Below are 16,062 nucleotides of genomic sequence, written 5' to 3'. Positions count from 1 at the left end.
GGGGGGGGGGGGGGGGGGGGGGGGGGGGGGGGGGGGGGGGGGGGGGGGGGGGGGGGGGGGGGGGGGGGGGGGGGGGGGGGGTGGGGGGGGGGGGGCTGCCAGGGACGCCAGAAGTCACCCGAGCTGTTGGTGCGTGTTAGTTGCGTATGTCATTGCCGGCGGCAACCCCACACCAGCCTTTTAGCGCTTCTGCTAGGTCTAGAAGAAACGAGGCGCCAAGAGAGATTGCTTCCACGTTCTACCGAACGCGGCGGGGCCGAAGAAAAGGCCTGCAGCTAGCCGGAGTGCGGCAGAATTGTAATGAAAAGCGCCACAAATTATCCCTATCCAAGACTTCGGAAAGCTGTCTGTGCATGATCCTGTTCAAGAAAGCAACGGAAGCTGGCCTTGAACTAAAAATGTCTGACAGGGCGGCCCAAAGATATGAACCGGTGTCACTCATCAACTTCATGTCAACCATATGTGCTCGGAGGAACCTACGGTCTAGGATGGGTTGAACAACTTGATTGTAATTTGAGCACTAATAGAGAGAGAGAGAGAAAAGCCACTGGCTGATCACACAGAGGTGTGTTCCGCCTCTCAATTCAGTCGACCTACTAACGGCAGTGCGCCCATCCCGATCGAAATCAAAGAGGCAGACCGCTTTGCGGAACGTACACCAAAATTTCCTTGATTATGTTTCCGATAATGCAGAACTAGATGGTGAAGTGCAACGCGAGAACCGGTCAGGAAGTAGTATCATGAGCCAACCAGCTTGCCAGGGCAAAAGGACCCTACCAAGATTCTTGAAATATATATCATACGTCTTGAGGTTAGATTAGGTAGGTAGGTACTCTCATGCAATATGTTGCCCTTGGGTGATGATGAATATGACATGCTAGCTGCCCCCGCTTTTGGCGGAGATGATATGCCGCTAGGTACTTGACAGAGTCGAGACTCATACAATACGGGACTCAGGATCAGAGGGTGCATTGATGAAGTGATTGTTGGCGAGGGTTGGTGTGGTTGCCTGATGCGCGTAGCCGTCTTTGCCAGGCCGACTCAAGCTCTTATTCGCTGGAGCAGACAAATTCAATCCTCTTGACGTAATGTTTCTTCCGAATCTGACCGAGAACATGCTCGAATTGCGAAGAAGGATTCATTGCTTGGAGGAAATCTATGTCGGAGAGACGATATGCGGCTTTTCCATCGAGAACGCGGCCGAGTTGGGCATCCTCGGATTCTCGTGGAAGCGCACATGACCTTATAAAACTGACTAGATCAACCCGAAATGTGCACTTTTGTTGCAAATTTGTGTGTGAACAGACCCGCAGATGTTACGGTATCATGAAAACCCGTCGGACCGGCATAAGTAACCTATTCAGACAAGTCGGTAGATAGGTAAGTGGTGGGCAATGAACGTGACGAGAAGTATCATATGGATATGCCAGGCATTTGTGTGTGCAAGGAAGGCACGAAAACAAAAGAGGTAAACTGTGCGTCTTACCTACCCAGATAGGTAGTAGGTACCTCTCTACCTCCCTGACCTCACCGTTACTATCATCGTTATCGATTGCCAATTGAAAACATGCTACCATGGTTTGCGAGATATTGCATTTGCAGTTCAGCTTGTAGTCAACACTGGCTTCCAATAGAGTTCCAGCATCGTATGTGTCCGACCCATAGCTACATGCATTTTGTCCTTGTCCTTCTCTACCTCTGGTCACCCGCATCATATAAATCTTTGCTCCCAGATGATGCCACCAGAGAATAGCTCTGTCTCTTATCTTGGCCACGAGAGATTTTTTGATAGGAGTTATTTTTTCCGCGCAGGAATATCAGCTTTCGTCCTGTTGTCTACGGTCAGCTCGCCCGGCGTTGCACATAAGACGAAAAGAAAGAATAACAAGGAAATTATCGAAACCGTGGCGATAACTGCTTCCCGTTGTGACAAAACACACTATAATTTCAGTCAAGTCATTGCTGGCTAAGGTAATGGTAATAGCAGGCTGTTTGTGAATAGAGTTGGTTTCCACAGACCTTGAAGAAAGTCTCAATAGATTTGAGAGGATGGTATTCGAGCAGTAAACACCCGAGCTAGGAAATTGACATGTCGTCATTCCAGCCCTTGGGAGAGGCTACCATCCTCATCCGTACGTGTCACGCCAATTTCTGTGACGTTCGGGATGAGTTGCGATACCCTAAACCTCTGATCTAGCAAGCTGGGAATTTCGCTATATTGACTGGTTCAAAGACAGAAATACCATACACACATGTGCTCCTCCGCCAAGACGCCATTGCAGTCAATTTAAAAGGTTTTGCAAAAAGAAACATGAATGCATATTCCCGCCCACATTGACAAAGGCCTGTTCGCCAGCCCCTCGGTCTTGCCTCATAAAATCGCGGAAAGATGTAGTTAGTGGATAAGTAAGAAAGCATCTCGTGAGGAACAGGAGATGTAGATAGTAAAGAAAAATAAACACGTCCCAAAGTCTTAGACTCAACGTAAATCAAAATGGAGAAAAGGTACCACAGGAATCAAAAACAACCAACCCATAACAGACATAGCGGGCAACCGGTGAATCGGAAAGGTGAGATTCTGCCCCGACTAAAAACTTGGTGCCGTATAGGCAAGAGACCCAAACGTAACGGCAGCGGCTGTGATGCCTCCAAGGGCTGCATAACCTAGGCTAGCCGCAAAGCGACGCAACCGTTTTGATGGTCGAGGATTGTCGACAAAGCAGATAGGAGTGGCCGGCGCGGCTACCGATACAGTCTCCTGGTCTTGTGCAGGGCGCTCTTCAGCTACCGCCTCGCATAGGACACCCCATGTGAGTTCTTCTTTGGTGATTTCAGAAAGATCGGCTGCCTTTCTCTTTCTCGACGTCTCTTGCCGGTCAGTACCATCTCCGGCATAGACCGTAAATACTGGTTCATTTGTTGTAGGAGGAAGGAGATGAGCAGGCCCAGTGATAGTGGAGATTTCAATGGTGGCCGTGGGCTCGGGACTCTTAGGCCAACCGAAGACATCAGGCTCGGCGTTTTCTACGTTTTCGATGTCTTCTGCACCATCAGTATTTTCAGGATTCTTGGCATCTTGAGGGTCTTCGAAATCCGAGCCGCAATCGGAATCGACCTTGTCGTAAATAGATGGATCTACTTCTTCTAAAAAAAGAGTTAGAGGACCTCGTCAGATATGAAAGACTTTTGTAACTTACCGGAGTAAATCTCTGAATCGACATTGTCGGTACTATCTTCATCGAAATCTCCAGCATCATTATTGCTAGAATCGAACAATGCATCTTTGAGATCTCCGTCACTGGACATAGCAGATCCTCCAAGCAGTGACGAAGCGGTGATGACGTCCTCGACATTGACGACTTGTTTAACGGTGAACGAATCGAGATCCGACACGGGCAATGGGTTCGGGCTGCTATGGAGTGGCGGAGAGCTGACCGGTGAGGTCAGATCCACGACCTGTGGAGATGTCGCTGGCCTTTGCGTAAAGTCATCATCGTGGTAGTTGTCCTCGCCATCAGAAGCCTCAAGCTCTGATTCTGACGCATCTGGAACTCCGAAAATCAAAGGCAATTGTCTAAAGTAAAAAGGAGCTGTTAGGATATTGAAATAAAAGAATTTCCGTGTCATCCTTCAACTAACCGTTCTTGTTTGTCAATGCCAACCGTAACCAGAACAGGTGAAAAGGAATCTTCGCCACGATTGATGGGAATCCCAAAACGGAGGCCGTCGCCAGTTCGAAGCTGGTGCGGGGAGCGCCCGCGGATATCAGTCCCGTTGACAAAGGTGCCATGCATAGATGTAGTATCTTCGATAAAAACATCCCCCAATCTGGTATAAATAACGGCATGGTTTCGGCTCATGACAGCGCAGTCGTAAAGGCCGTTGACGTCGGTCGCAACACGGCCTTTAGAAATGCTCTTAGAAGTCCTGCCGATAGCGACCCTGCCGTCTTCGGCACTCAGTGTAAGCCGTCGATCGATAAACGTCATGTCGACAGATTTTGGTCCCGTCTGAGACAGAGTCACAATGACTGGGTAGATATTTGAGTTAGATGGATTTCGAAATGATATCCAATCAAGCAAAGATCCTGACCTTCTTTATCCGTTGACGAAGACATTGCGTATGATAGTCGTAGACCTAGGCCAAGGACAAAGCGTTTCTTGCAGAAGTGGTGGGGTGTTGTCGAGGAAGATGACGCCTTAATCTGAAGAGCATCTGAGGCGAGGGTTGTATGGAATGGTCGGCACAGCTCGATGTTGAAAATGAAGTGCGAATAACAAGGTTTGGTCGTCAAGACCTATGGTAATGGGAAAGGAGATTCACAGATAGCTAGCTACCCTGGGTGCGCAAGTAGCAGGTCAGGATGAGAGGTTGAAGGTTGAGGTTGACGATAGGTAGATACCTACTTTAGGTAGGTAGATAGGCGGGGAACGTTCGATGGAAGTACCTTACCTGAGGCAGCTGGAGGTGAGGAAGCAAGGGTACCAAGGTAGTTGGCGTTGGGGGAGGTGGGGCAGATGATCCGGCCGGCACTGATCGTACGTAGTAGAAGAGCGGAGGTACCCTTTTGGCCAAGGTCCCCACCGCAATGGCCGATATGGAAAGTATTGTGAGGCCGAGTTTGGCTTTGATGGGTTTGGTATGTAAAGTAATGGTTGTTCAGGTGGTAATTAAGTATTCAACCTAAGGCGGAAGCCAAAACCTCTCTAGCAGGTACCTAGGAAAGAAAAAGATACAAAGTAGATGGGTAGTTTCTGAGGGCATGTGATCATGTTTTGTACTGTACAGTAAGTAGCCCGATCTGATACACGCCAGCATGCACAGGACACTGACAACCCCGCCATATAGTAACTGAGTTACCACAACTGGTAGATAAGGCGGGCATGGAATGCACCCTGATTCATAGTGCAGCCGAGTCGCTTATAAGACTTGCATTTTTATCAAGATCCCCACGATCTTTTTTTATTGTCTTGGGATGAGAACAGTTAGATTACCGTCACCCTACCACATAAGAGGGATTGGAGGTTTTATTTGCCGTTCGCTTGATGGGGCCCGACATGCAAGCTCTTTACTACTTACCACGTACGGTAGGACCGGGTAGGTACTTCAGCCCAGGGGGAGTCGGGCAATGGAGATATTCGCACTGGGCCACGCTAAGTGGACGTGAATCGGCACCAGACCTCCAAACCCAACCCCGCTAGGACCCAGTTTAGCAAGCTTCGGGGCTGGCACCTTCCAAGCCAGCACACCTATTTCATCATCATCCCACCAACGAATCTTTGCCACTGATGCACACACCAACTTTTCGTTCCTGCTTTTGACGTGATTTATGACCTTTTTTTTGTTGACTTACGATACACAAAGATAATATAAAAACATCCTCCTCAATTTTTGGCGCCACGAGGGAAGTCTAAATGCATCAATGCCTGATCTCATGCTTTTATATTGGCTCTATCATCACCAGCTCGAATAGCCAGAATCCGTGCTATATATTAGTCTCATAGAACCAAATCCTGCTCTTCCATTTCCGAAGCACCGCCGAAAGCATACGTCTTTATACTGGCTCTGCTTAACCCACTATCCATCGGCCCATAGCGTTTCGAACCCACTAGATTCCATATATTTACACTGGCTCTAGCTTGGGCACGCCGGCGATATGTCCGATCTTAGGAAGCAGATCCTGCTTAGTGGTGGCAAGTCGAACGAGAGCCGCAAGACGATCTCTCGAAAGGCCAGGTCGCGGCCCGAGTCCGGTCTCAACTCGAGCACAAACTCCCCCATCACATCTCCAGGCGTTTCTCGACCGAATTCACGCCCGAGCTCTCGGTATCCCTCGGGAGATGAGGATGGCAGTGACCATATGACGGACTCGGGTTCGGATTCCGAATCCAGTGCCCCTTGGGAACAAAGACTAGATGCCTGTATCGCCGAGCTTCCATCTCGCAAACACAGCAGCGGCGCCGGCAGAAGTGGAATATTAAAGGCATACCTTCATCTCATTCGCCACCATTACGCAGAGACAAAGCTCGAAAAATCCGTGTCCGAGATTATTCCAAACCTTCTCAAGAGCATCAAGAGTGGAACGAGCACAGAAGAGAAGTCGTTCGCTATCAAAGCGCTTGCAGTGACCATACTCACATATACCGACGATGATATGTGCGAGCAGATTGTCGAGACGCTCAAGAACGTCTGCGAAGATGAGGGGGACGAAGACGTGAAGGCAGATGCACTTTACACTATGAGTATCGCCATTATTTATGGCGGTGGCCTTGAAGCGGAGATGGAAGATTTTCTTGAGTATCTCATCACGATAATTGAAAGTGATGGCGGCCAGGTCAACGCTTTTGACAGCGGGAAGGTTGTGTCGGCGGCCCTTCAGTCCTGGGCTTTTGTTGCCACGAGCCTTGACAGTCTCGACGCGCAGAGTTACGAGGCGCTCGAAGCTTTCTCCGAGCAACTAGACAGCGGCGATGTGGACGTGCAAATCTCGGCTGGAGTCAACATTGCCTTGCTGTTCGAAGTGACACGAAATCTGGAGGAGAGCGAGACTGGCGATAAGATGAATCTCCATGTCGATCCAAGGGTCCTCGTTAAACGTATGAGCGAGCTCGCCAAGGGTTCCAAATCGATATCCAAAAGAAGCCGCAGAAATCTGCGCTCCAGCTTCGCTAGCATCATTACCTCGCTTGAAACGAACAAGGGTCCTGGATGGCGCGATTCCGTCCCTGAGCAGCCAAAGAATGCCTATGATGAGCCCGACCCTGCTGACGACCCCACGATTCTTCGATACCGCCACAAACTTACGGCAGCAGGCACTACATTTTGGATTGACACATGGGCTGCCCTTATCCGTGTGGAAATGATGAAGAGAATTCTCAAGGGGGGTTTCTTGACCCATTTTGAGGACAATCCCGTTTTCTTCAGGAGTGTTGGTGGCCTGATGCACTATGAAAGTGGATAGATTTTTTGGAGAGTGCATAGAAAGCCCTAGCAGAAAGCAGAAGAGTATCGATGTTATGGAAAGCAATACCCCCACTCTGAATTGGTTTTATATATAGATATGTTTTCAGCTGCAACATCAGTGCTACACAAAGTGCCATTATCAGTAACTCGAGAGGGTTGCGAACTACAGAAGAAAAAAAGGAAATAAAAGAGTTCCCGATCAAGTGCAAAGGCGAGGGTCTAACCAGTCTGGAAGCATCGTGAATGACGCACATGGCACTTTCAAACAGACGAACGCGATAAGACTGCCGACTCCGTCGACCGAATAGGCTTAAGCTTGTGATAGACAGCGCACAATTTGTATGTAAGGTGGGTGGCCTGACGATGCCCAATCTTGAATTTGAGGTGGCTTGGGTGGACCGGACCACCTTGTATCCACAAGTAGTAGTACCTTGCCAAAGACGGCAGCCTTTCCTGTACTGTACGGGTGGGTGTGTACCTTGTTCCACTACTGTCCGCATAATCTTGCGACATGGCCAAAACTAGCTTGAATTGAATGTGTGAAAACTAGACAGCAAAGAGTTGGATCGCTCCCGGGGTGCTTTCTGCATCAAAGTTTAGTGTTTCGCCCTATGATCTCCTGACCCGTAAGCCACAAACATACATACTGGGGAAGAAGTCCCATCCCCAGATTGTCAAAATCGACTCGGTTGACAGCGCTTACGCACCATCCAGCCTGCCAGGCAGTAAAAATGACCAGGTTCATGATGTTTGTCAGGTAAGCTTGGGCCAAGCTCCACCCATGGTTAAGATACCTTGTCTGGCTTGTCAAACAAGATAGACGGAGGCTGCTGTTCAGATGGACCCAGGGTACAAGCGGGGTGGCTGGGGTTCGGGATCAAGGCGGCTCCATTCGGCTGAATTTTGATTCCCATAGCAACAGGAAGCAAAAACTCAAAAGGTGGTAGGCTGGTAGTTAGCTTGATATCTCAGCGGTTTAAGCCATGATACCATTTTCGATCATGTATGTATGACAGTGCCTGAGGGAATCCTAATGTAGAAAGCCATGTTTGGTTCAACGAGGTTCGAGTACGGAGTATGTATGCTTCGGAAACACAGAGGGAGAGAGAAGAGGGAGGCTTGTGAATTGCGCCTCATCAAGACCTGCTTCATTGGCCAAAGCTAGATTGAAAAAAAAACCTGCCCTCAGCACAACTGTGCTCGCCCGCAGAACTCCTGCAGCCCAAAGAATTTGACTCGTGGCTCTTCTGGAAGCCCATTGGTCGTGATCTTCAAGCAGGGACAGCGCATCAAAGTCGCCCCCCTGTGGTGGCTCATCCCGACGTGAAAACACAAAAAATAAAAATAAAATAAAAACAGATCACCAAGCATCGAGTACAGTTATTGTCGTAGTGCATGCAATCAAGTCCCAGTCATGTTGGGCCGACTTGGTCAACATGGAACTCCTTGCCCTGCTGAGAGAGATTGAATTTAATTAATACAAAGACGCAACCAACGCGTTCATTCAGTCGGTACTGGTGGGAAACAAACGGCCCAAGGGTTTTGCGAAATTTTCTCACCCTCTAGTCTAATTGCTTCTCAAATTTCTAGCTTCTTTGCAAGACGTCTCCCGGCTTCTCCCTGTCACACACTAACTCGCACCACATCACCCACTTTTTACGTCTTTCCACCGGGCAAAGGCTCGGTTACCTAGTGTACAGCGCTGGGCACATCTGAGCGCCACTGTTTGACTGTACGGCTTGGCTCCGTGGAAGACCTTGGGGGAGAAGCAAACCCCCGCGAACGGTCTGCAGCGCGGGCTTCGATGGTGAAAAGAGATTAAAAGTCAAAAAACCAGGTACCTCGGGAGAAGCAAAGAGTGAAGGGCAACGGTTTGCTTCCTGCGGGCACTCGTTGTGCCTCTCTATTCAGTACCTCACTCTTCTCTCTCTTCGGCAACGTTTGCCTCGACCACGTACATCGTCCATCCATCCACACTTGACCGCTGCTTTCTGCGTCCAAGCAAGGCATTGGAAAAGCCGCATACCACACGCAGATACGCTACCACCCATACCTTACAAACAACCACCCTAGACCTTGAGCGCTGCCATTTATTCCTTTTCATTCGTTGTGCGTCGTCGATCTCTTTGCCTTCCAGTGCTGGTCACCTCAGACGCAACCTCCTGACACTCGCGTCCCGCTACTGTTGCTCAGCTGCAAGTCGCCTGCGGTGGCCCACATTGGGGGGGCTGGGGACTTGTGGGCTGGGGGCTGGACCGACCTACCTTGACGTTGCACCAGTTTCCGCGGCAAGGGCACTTGCTCACCACTTTTCGCTCGTCTCCAGAGTTTCAACCAATCCAGCTCCCTCAAGCTCCCATGTTTGGCGCCGGGCCAATTTGACAATACCTCCCTACCCGGCATCATTACTAGCCACCCGCGTTTCTTTTTCGCCCTTCTTTCCCTTCTCGCATCATCCTAGAGGGGGGAAAAAACAAAAGAAGGGCTTTTGAAGGGGGAGAGAAGGAGCCGTACACCACGGTTCGCAAACCAAGACGTCTAATCGGCGCGCGACAGGGACGGGTCTTGGGTTGGCAGGCCGGCATTACGGGGATCCAAGAACGTTGGCCCTAGAAAAAAAAAGGTATCCACAATGGGTGCTGATTCCAAGAAAAAAGCAGCGCCGCCTCCCCTCCCCGCTCCTACAGAGACCGATTCAACAACTACCTCACCAACCGAGCTGGAAACCGATCTGGCGACCGATGTTTCGAGGCCTATCGAAGCCAAGTCCTCGTACTCGCTTCCAGACGACGGCACTCCAGTCACCATCAAGACACGCCAGAAGCACAATCGCTCTCAAACATCGCTGCTCATAGAATATTTTGAGGGTGGCAAAGGTACTGGCGCCTCGGGCGACGGGAGCGAGCGCAAACCTAGCGTACGCGTGCGATTGACTCCGTCAAAGAATCGCAAGAACGATCACATCCAGATCACCGAGACCAGGAGCCGCAAGGCCTCCCTCACGAGGAAGACGTCGGCATCGGCCACGCCCACCGGCCCCGTTTTTGAGGGCGAGGGCCTTTCCGTGCCCGAAGGCGACGACGCCCACAGTATGAACTCGTACGTGTCGGCTACTGAGGAGTCCAATGTCTCCCACCAGCCAATTGACATTGAGATTGACCGCCGGCGCCGGCGCCCCGCAAGTCCCTTGATTCCGACCACCACCGACAGCAGTAAGGTCTCGTATCAGCCAGGAAACATGTCGGAAATCTCAGCCATTCCCACAGACAGCTTTTTGGACGGCTCAGGTCCATCCAGCAAGTCGCCAGAGAGGAGGCGAGACAAGAGCCCTTCGCGAACCGGAAATGTGATCGCTGGCGCTACCGCTGGTCTTGCCGCGGCTGCGGCTGCCGATAAGGTACGTAGCGGCCGACAAGACAAGGAGCGAGTGGTCTTGCCAAAGACCAGGGATAGAGACCGCGAGAGGTCTGAGCGAAAGCACAAGAGCAAAAGTCGCACAAGCAGCACAAGCGACAAGCACAGGGACGAAGAGAAGTCGTCCCGGAGAAAATCCAGCCGCAGTCATCAAGAATCTACCGTCTCGGCAGCCGACTCAAGCGTCGTTTCATCCGGCCTCACCCCTAGCCATCGGTCCGATCAATACTCTGTCCGATCTGGTACATCTAAAGCCTCATCAATTAACAACCCTAAACTACTTGAGACTGTTGAAGATGCAATCCGTCGTCTAATCCTGCCGGAGCTTAATGCTTTAAAACGGGAGCAAAGCAGAAACCATGGTCGCCGCAGCTCCCTAACCTCAACCAGTGGGACATCCCTATCAAGAGATGACCAAGAGTCCGACAAGCGTAGGTCGGGTGTCAGTGAGCGTTCGAGCAAGCCCAGAGAGCCAAGGGACCGAGAGGCTCGCAATGTGCTCCTCGAAAGTCCCGCACCGAGTGTTTCACAGGAATCAATACAAGAATACAGCCGCGACACCGATAGTCCAGGCCATGGCAACCTCAAGGCGGCAGCAGCTGGTGCCATGGTCGGAGGGCTGGGGGCAGCGGCCATGGGTCACAACGAAGCCAGGGAGCAGCGGAAGCGTCGCCGGGCCGAGGCGAAGAATCGCCCTGCTGACAACTATGCTGAAGAGTACGATGACGAATCAGAATTCCAGCCGCGGCCGCCAATGCCGCTTATGAGCGAGATTAACCCCTCTGAGCTTACGCGGACATCTATCATGTCTGCAGAGAGTGACCATCCACAATCTGCCCGCGGAGACACTCCCTCAACCCACGAAACCACAACTGGAAGGGCTGTGGGTACGTCCACGGATGACAACTTAACACCGACTATTGAACCGGCGACACTGGCAGCGCTAGGAGCGCACCACCATAATGTCTCCCACGGTGACCTTAGAGCTCTGCCACGAACCGGCACTGGTGCTACTGCGGAAGACTTTGCGAATGGGCAATATGCCAACAACGACGAACGGAGACTTCAAGAGGAGTATGATGATTATGATGAGGTGGATGACGACCAATACTCGTATGATGGGCCAGCTGGGTACTACTACAACCAGCAGGATGTTCCTGCTCCACTCAGGTACGAGCCATATGGACTGGAGCGTCGTGGCTTGAGCCCTATCCCAAGTGTCTCTGGATACACCGAGGGTGGAAGCGAAGTGCAGCAGAATCGCGACTCGAGAGTAACACAGAGGACAAGTGGATCATTCTCTCCTACCAAGTCTCCTCATTATCATGCTCCCGGCACACCTGGGTCCATACCGAGCAATGTCATGAGCCGGGATTTCGATCATGATGAGCGTAGTCTCAGAAGTTCTGGATACGACTACCGAAATCCGACTGAGAGCGAGATTGAAGGAACTTCCCCAGGCCAGGCCGTCCGGGGCATTGGAGCTAATCCAAACTTTGTACACATTCCCATGGGTGTGGAGTCAGCTGTTGCCTCCCTCATTGATGGCTCCATGCTCGACGGCTCGGTCATGACCGATTCCGGCCGTGGAAGCGGTGGCTATGGCGCCCAGAACTCGATGCGAGCCTTCGATGAACAAGGATCTCGGGACCCCTCCCGCCAGCACTCTGTGGATCCGATGATTGCAAAGGGTGGCCCAGTACTTTCGCCCCCCTCGCCAGATGCCACCAACTCGCATGCGTCTGATTTCTCACGCGACCGCAGCCAGCCTCGATCCGCATTTGCCGGCGAGTATGAGCTTGACCAATATGGTCGCAAGGTTCCTGCGTCCCAGTCATCCGGACGCCACTCTCCCACCGCTTCAGAGGCTGCCATCACCGGAGCTGCCGTTGCGGCAGCGTCTAAGGCCCTGCGTGCTAGGGAGCGCGATATGAGGACTGTCGATGAAGATGTAGAGAGAAGCCCGACCGGATCTCCCGGAAACATCCCTCAGCGCAACAAGTCGTTCAAGGAACGAACTTTGGATGGCCACCAGCCGGCGAACACCCCGATGCACAGCGTCGACCGCCTGGACGAATATGACCGACCAAGAATGGGTGTTAGTGGCGTCCCAGATGCGCAAGACCCTCTCCCAGAGATTGGCTTTTACGAACAGTCAAACCCCTCAGTTGTCGAAGGCCGTCTCGATGGCTCGCGGCGGAGCAGCCAGGACTGGTCAGGCCAGAGGACGCCGACTCGGCTGGTTCCTGCGAGGAACGAGGACGACAACTCCAGTCTGCAAGAGACACCCAAGCGAAGCGGTAATGGGCTTGGAACCGCGGCTGGCGTTGCGGCTGGTGCTGCTGCCATTGCGACCGCGGCTGCTTTGGCGTCGTCGCACAACCGCCAGCCGAGCCAAGAGCACGAAGATTGGCAACGCAACTCTGACGACCGGAAGAGGGACACTCTTGTAACGAACCCCTTCGAGGGCAACAGTCCTCATGTCAACCTCCCAGGCCTTGGTGACAACGTCATGAGTGGGAGCGCGCCGGTGTACCAGAACCCAGGTTTTGGCGCTGACTTTGGAACCCGCAGTCCCCTGCACAACAAAGTCGACGAGGGCTACATCTCACAGGGTGCCAACAAGACGCCTGACCATGCCAGGGGTAAGGGCAAGGGAGTTGAGTTTTCTCAACCCATGAACGCATCCAACATGGATGATCCGTTCTACACTCCCAAGGGAGGAAGACACCTCAGTGGCATGTCACAAGGATTGGGCTCGCCGCTGTTCGATCCGTCTACTGGCGCCGGAATCGACCGCATAGAGTCACAGGATATTGTCGCCCTGATGCAGCATGTAAGTTCTCCGGAGACACTGATAACTATACCGTGGGTTGCGTTCGCTAACCTTATTTGTCCCTCGTAGCTCATGGTCAGGGATGCTCAACGAAGCGCTCGGGACACTGAAATCTTGATGACCCTCGTCCGGTCCGCGGCCGAGATGCGTGAGTCGTTTGAGAAAATCAAGCACATGATTGCGGACTCGGAAGACGTAATCATTCGCGAAGTCGAAGAGAACACCGAGAAGACAGTACAGCGTCATCTGGGTGGGCCGAGGCCATTCCCCGGCAGCGTCGGTGGAACTCGCTCTCCCATGCAGACCGCTGGCGGTTCTCAAACAGGGACTGAAGAACTGCGCACCAAGAAACAAAACCTCTTCCGCAGAGCTCTCAAAGGCCTGAGCACCAAGGGTAACAACGATCTCGGGAGGATCGAGGACATGCTCATGCAGCTCCTCACCGAGGTCGACACCTTGAAGACGCAGACTGCAATCCGTAGTGGAAGTGCGGGTGCGGGAGGATTCACCCCTATTGGTGCGGACGTACAGTCCTTCGACAACCTGCAGCCTGCGGTCCAGTACGAGCACGACCGTGGCTACGAACCCGAAGGCCACGCGGGTACCTCAACTGCCAGCCATGCAAGCCAGTCAGGTCATCTTTCGATCCCGCAAGCCCGTGTCGGGTCAACGAAGCTTGGCTATGATCGCAAGTTTTCTGACCACCGTATAAGTACGGTCCCGGAGGCCAACGAGGAAGACTTTGAACATCGTACACCCGAGCGCGGATACCAGCTCCAGGAACAGTACGCCAATCCGGAAATGGCTAACATGGCACGGTCCCGAAACGTTTCAGGCGGAAGCATGTCTATCTCGACGCCGCCGCTCCCTGGTCCGGCGCAGGGCTCTATGAGCAACGAGAATACTCCTCAGGACAAGAGCAAAAAGCACAAGTCCTCCGGCTCATCCAACTGGTTCCCCAAAATTTCGCGCTGGTCAGAGACAACCACGTCCAGCGTAGGCAGGGTCTTCCGTAGCAGCAAGGACTCGAAGAAAGACGCCGATTGGAGCTACGACGGCGACCCACACGTTGATCCATACGGCGATGACAAGCTTCACTCTGGCTTCTCACAGGATGCTCTTCCTGAGCCCGAAGACCCCAAGTACAAGGCTCACCGTGACTCGCTGAACTTACAGCACCCGCGGCCGCGACAGCAGGCCCACAAGGTCGCCATAGAGACCCAAGCCGAAGACTATGGCGCGCCTAGGTCGCCAAATTCAGCCAACTGGGCGGAATCTGCCACAAGCTTGAACCGCCTCCAGGGCCAGGCGGCCAACATGCGGCCGCATCGTTATAGCGACATGTCAGCTTCGGCCCAGCAGGAGCACCAGCCGCAGTTCTGGGGCTCTTCGCCGGTTCCCGCCGCGCTCTCGCCGTCAGGACCCCCTCGTCCGCCCAAGGAGCCCCTGGACGGCCGATCGACACCAAACCGTATTTCCAAGCTGCAGAAGTCGAGCCCGAGCCCGCTTCCCTTCCACAGCGTTGAGAGCGGCTATGGCACAGCTACACATGCCAGCTACAACGAGAGCCCGCGCTTGGAGAACAGGAACCTAAGCGGTGCACTCGGTAGCGTCCCCACCCGACGGCCTAGCGGGCCCAGGGCCATGACACCCAAGACTGAGGACGACAGGCGCCGAAAGCGAGGTATGTTCAACTTTAGTCTTTAATATGATATAATTTGCCCAAGCAGGATATGGTGCTGACATAATTTTCTCAGATACTTTTGGATCAATTGCGTCTCAAGAATCGGAGACCTTCTAGATGTGCCAAAGGAGAAAAAAGAAAAAGAACAAAAAAAAAAAACAAAGAAAAAAAGCACCAGAGTTTCTCATTCGACACTTCCCAGCGGGCGTATCCCTGGATGCATATATTTGCAACGAAACCATGGACGCAAAGGCCATCCCGGGGCCTTGTGTGTACACCCATCATGCCATTAAAACATTTTCACATAATCATTGCCTTTTCGATACCATCTTTTACATAACGATACTCTTTCCAAACTCATGTTGCCCAGCATGAAGACATTACCATTTTGTTACTTATGATCATCACAGTTTCTCTGTCTGAATACTTTGAAGAGCAAGCGTTGTATAGAGTGTTTGCTGCGTGGTCTTTGTTTTGAGCTTCCATTTTTTCTTTACTTTTTCTCTATCACTGCCTTGCATTCTCATCAAGTTTTGATGAGGCCATATGCCCAGTGCATAAATGGTAGTCGATATGTTTTTTTTTTTTTTTATTCTTCTCCGGAAGATGGTTGAGGTCAGACGGACGGGGTTTTTCATGATGGTCAAAGGTTTCATTTTTCTCGGTGCAGTCGACTGCCAAATTCAATCATCAAACAAAAGCAGGGGTTTGGTGTTCAGATTAGATAGGATAGTATAAGGGTTTCGGGGAGGACTCGGATGAAGTCTTTTTGCCTTGTTACCCAGCGATGATTTATGACAATAATTGCCACCCATTTTATGGTGGTATAATGGGCAACTGAAGTGTCTTTGCATCTGTGTGTCTACTCTTGTTGTCATTTGACCCAGGGCGATGCAAAATTCGGGAAGAAAAAAAAAAGATACAATCCTGCCCTCGGGCTGAAAAGCTAACAAACAGTTTGATCCGCCCTCGTCTAGGATGCACAAGAAAGAGTATAAGTCCTCGGCGTGTGTGGACGTCTGGAGATCATCTTTTTGAGCTCAGAGGATTCGTCAGACAGAGCATGGAGCAGCTCTGACGATACTGTTTTCCCATTGAACGGCTCCATTGGATTGAGAGCAAGTAGTCTTTTTTTTTTTTTTTCCCCCCTTTTTTAGTAGTAGTT

At 51.8% G+C, this 16,062-nt stretch overlaps 4 protein-coding genes across 4 annotated transcripts; 3 read left to right on the top strand and 1 right to left on the bottom strand.

Moving 5' to 3' along the window:
- Positions 1-2,587: 2,587 nt before the first annotated feature.
- On the bottom strand, positions 2,588-4,117 carry PpBr36_01661 (uncharacterized protein; the record flags this gene model as incomplete). The annotated part of the gene is made up of 4 exons (XM_029888845.1): positions 2,588-3,144; positions 3,198-3,574; positions 3,640-4,030; positions 4,093-4,117. 4 exons carry the CDS (start codon positions 4,115-4,117, stop codon positions 2,588-2,590), a joined length of 1,350 nt encoding a protein of 449 aa, XP_029750961.1.
- A 1,539-nt stretch (positions 4,118-5,656) lies between these two features.
- Positions 5,657-6,961, top strand: PpBr36_01660 (uncharacterized protein; the record flags this gene model as incomplete). Its single annotated transcript, XM_029888844.1, has 1 exon — positions 5,657-6,961. One exon carries the CDS (start codon positions 5,657-5,659, stop codon positions 6,959-6,961), a length of 1,305 nt encoding a protein of 434 aa, XP_029750962.1.
- A 1,230-nt stretch (positions 6,962-8,191) lies between these two features.
- On the top strand, positions 8,192-8,290 carry PpBr36_01659 (uncharacterized protein; the record flags this gene model as incomplete). Its single annotated transcript, XM_029888843.1, has 1 exon — positions 8,192-8,290. A coding segment is annotated over one exon (99 nt), but the record flags the coding sequence as incomplete, so codon positions are not given.
- A 1,305-nt stretch (positions 8,291-9,595) lies between these two features.
- On the top strand, positions 9,596-15,014 carry PpBr36_01658 (uncharacterized protein; the record flags this gene model as incomplete). The annotated part of the gene is made up of 3 exons (XM_029888842.1): positions 9,596-13,213; positions 13,283-14,897; positions 14,971-15,014. The coding sequence occupies 3 exons, from the start codon at positions 9,596-9,598 to the stop codon at positions 15,012-15,014; spliced, it is 5,277 nt and encodes a 1,758-aa protein (XP_029751948.1).
- Between the last annotated feature and the right edge of the window lie 1,048 nt (positions 15,015-16,062).

The sequence above is a fragment of the Pyricularia pennisetigena genome, chromosome 2, assembly GCF_004337985.1.
Source record: "Pyricularia pennisetigena strain Br36 chromosome 2, whole genome shotgun sequence".
NCBI classification, from domain to species: Eukaryota; Fungi; Ascomycota; class Sordariomycetes; order Magnaporthales; family Pyriculariaceae; genus Pyricularia; species Pyricularia pennisetigena.
This window is presented reverse-complemented; position numbering and strand designations above follow the sequence as displayed.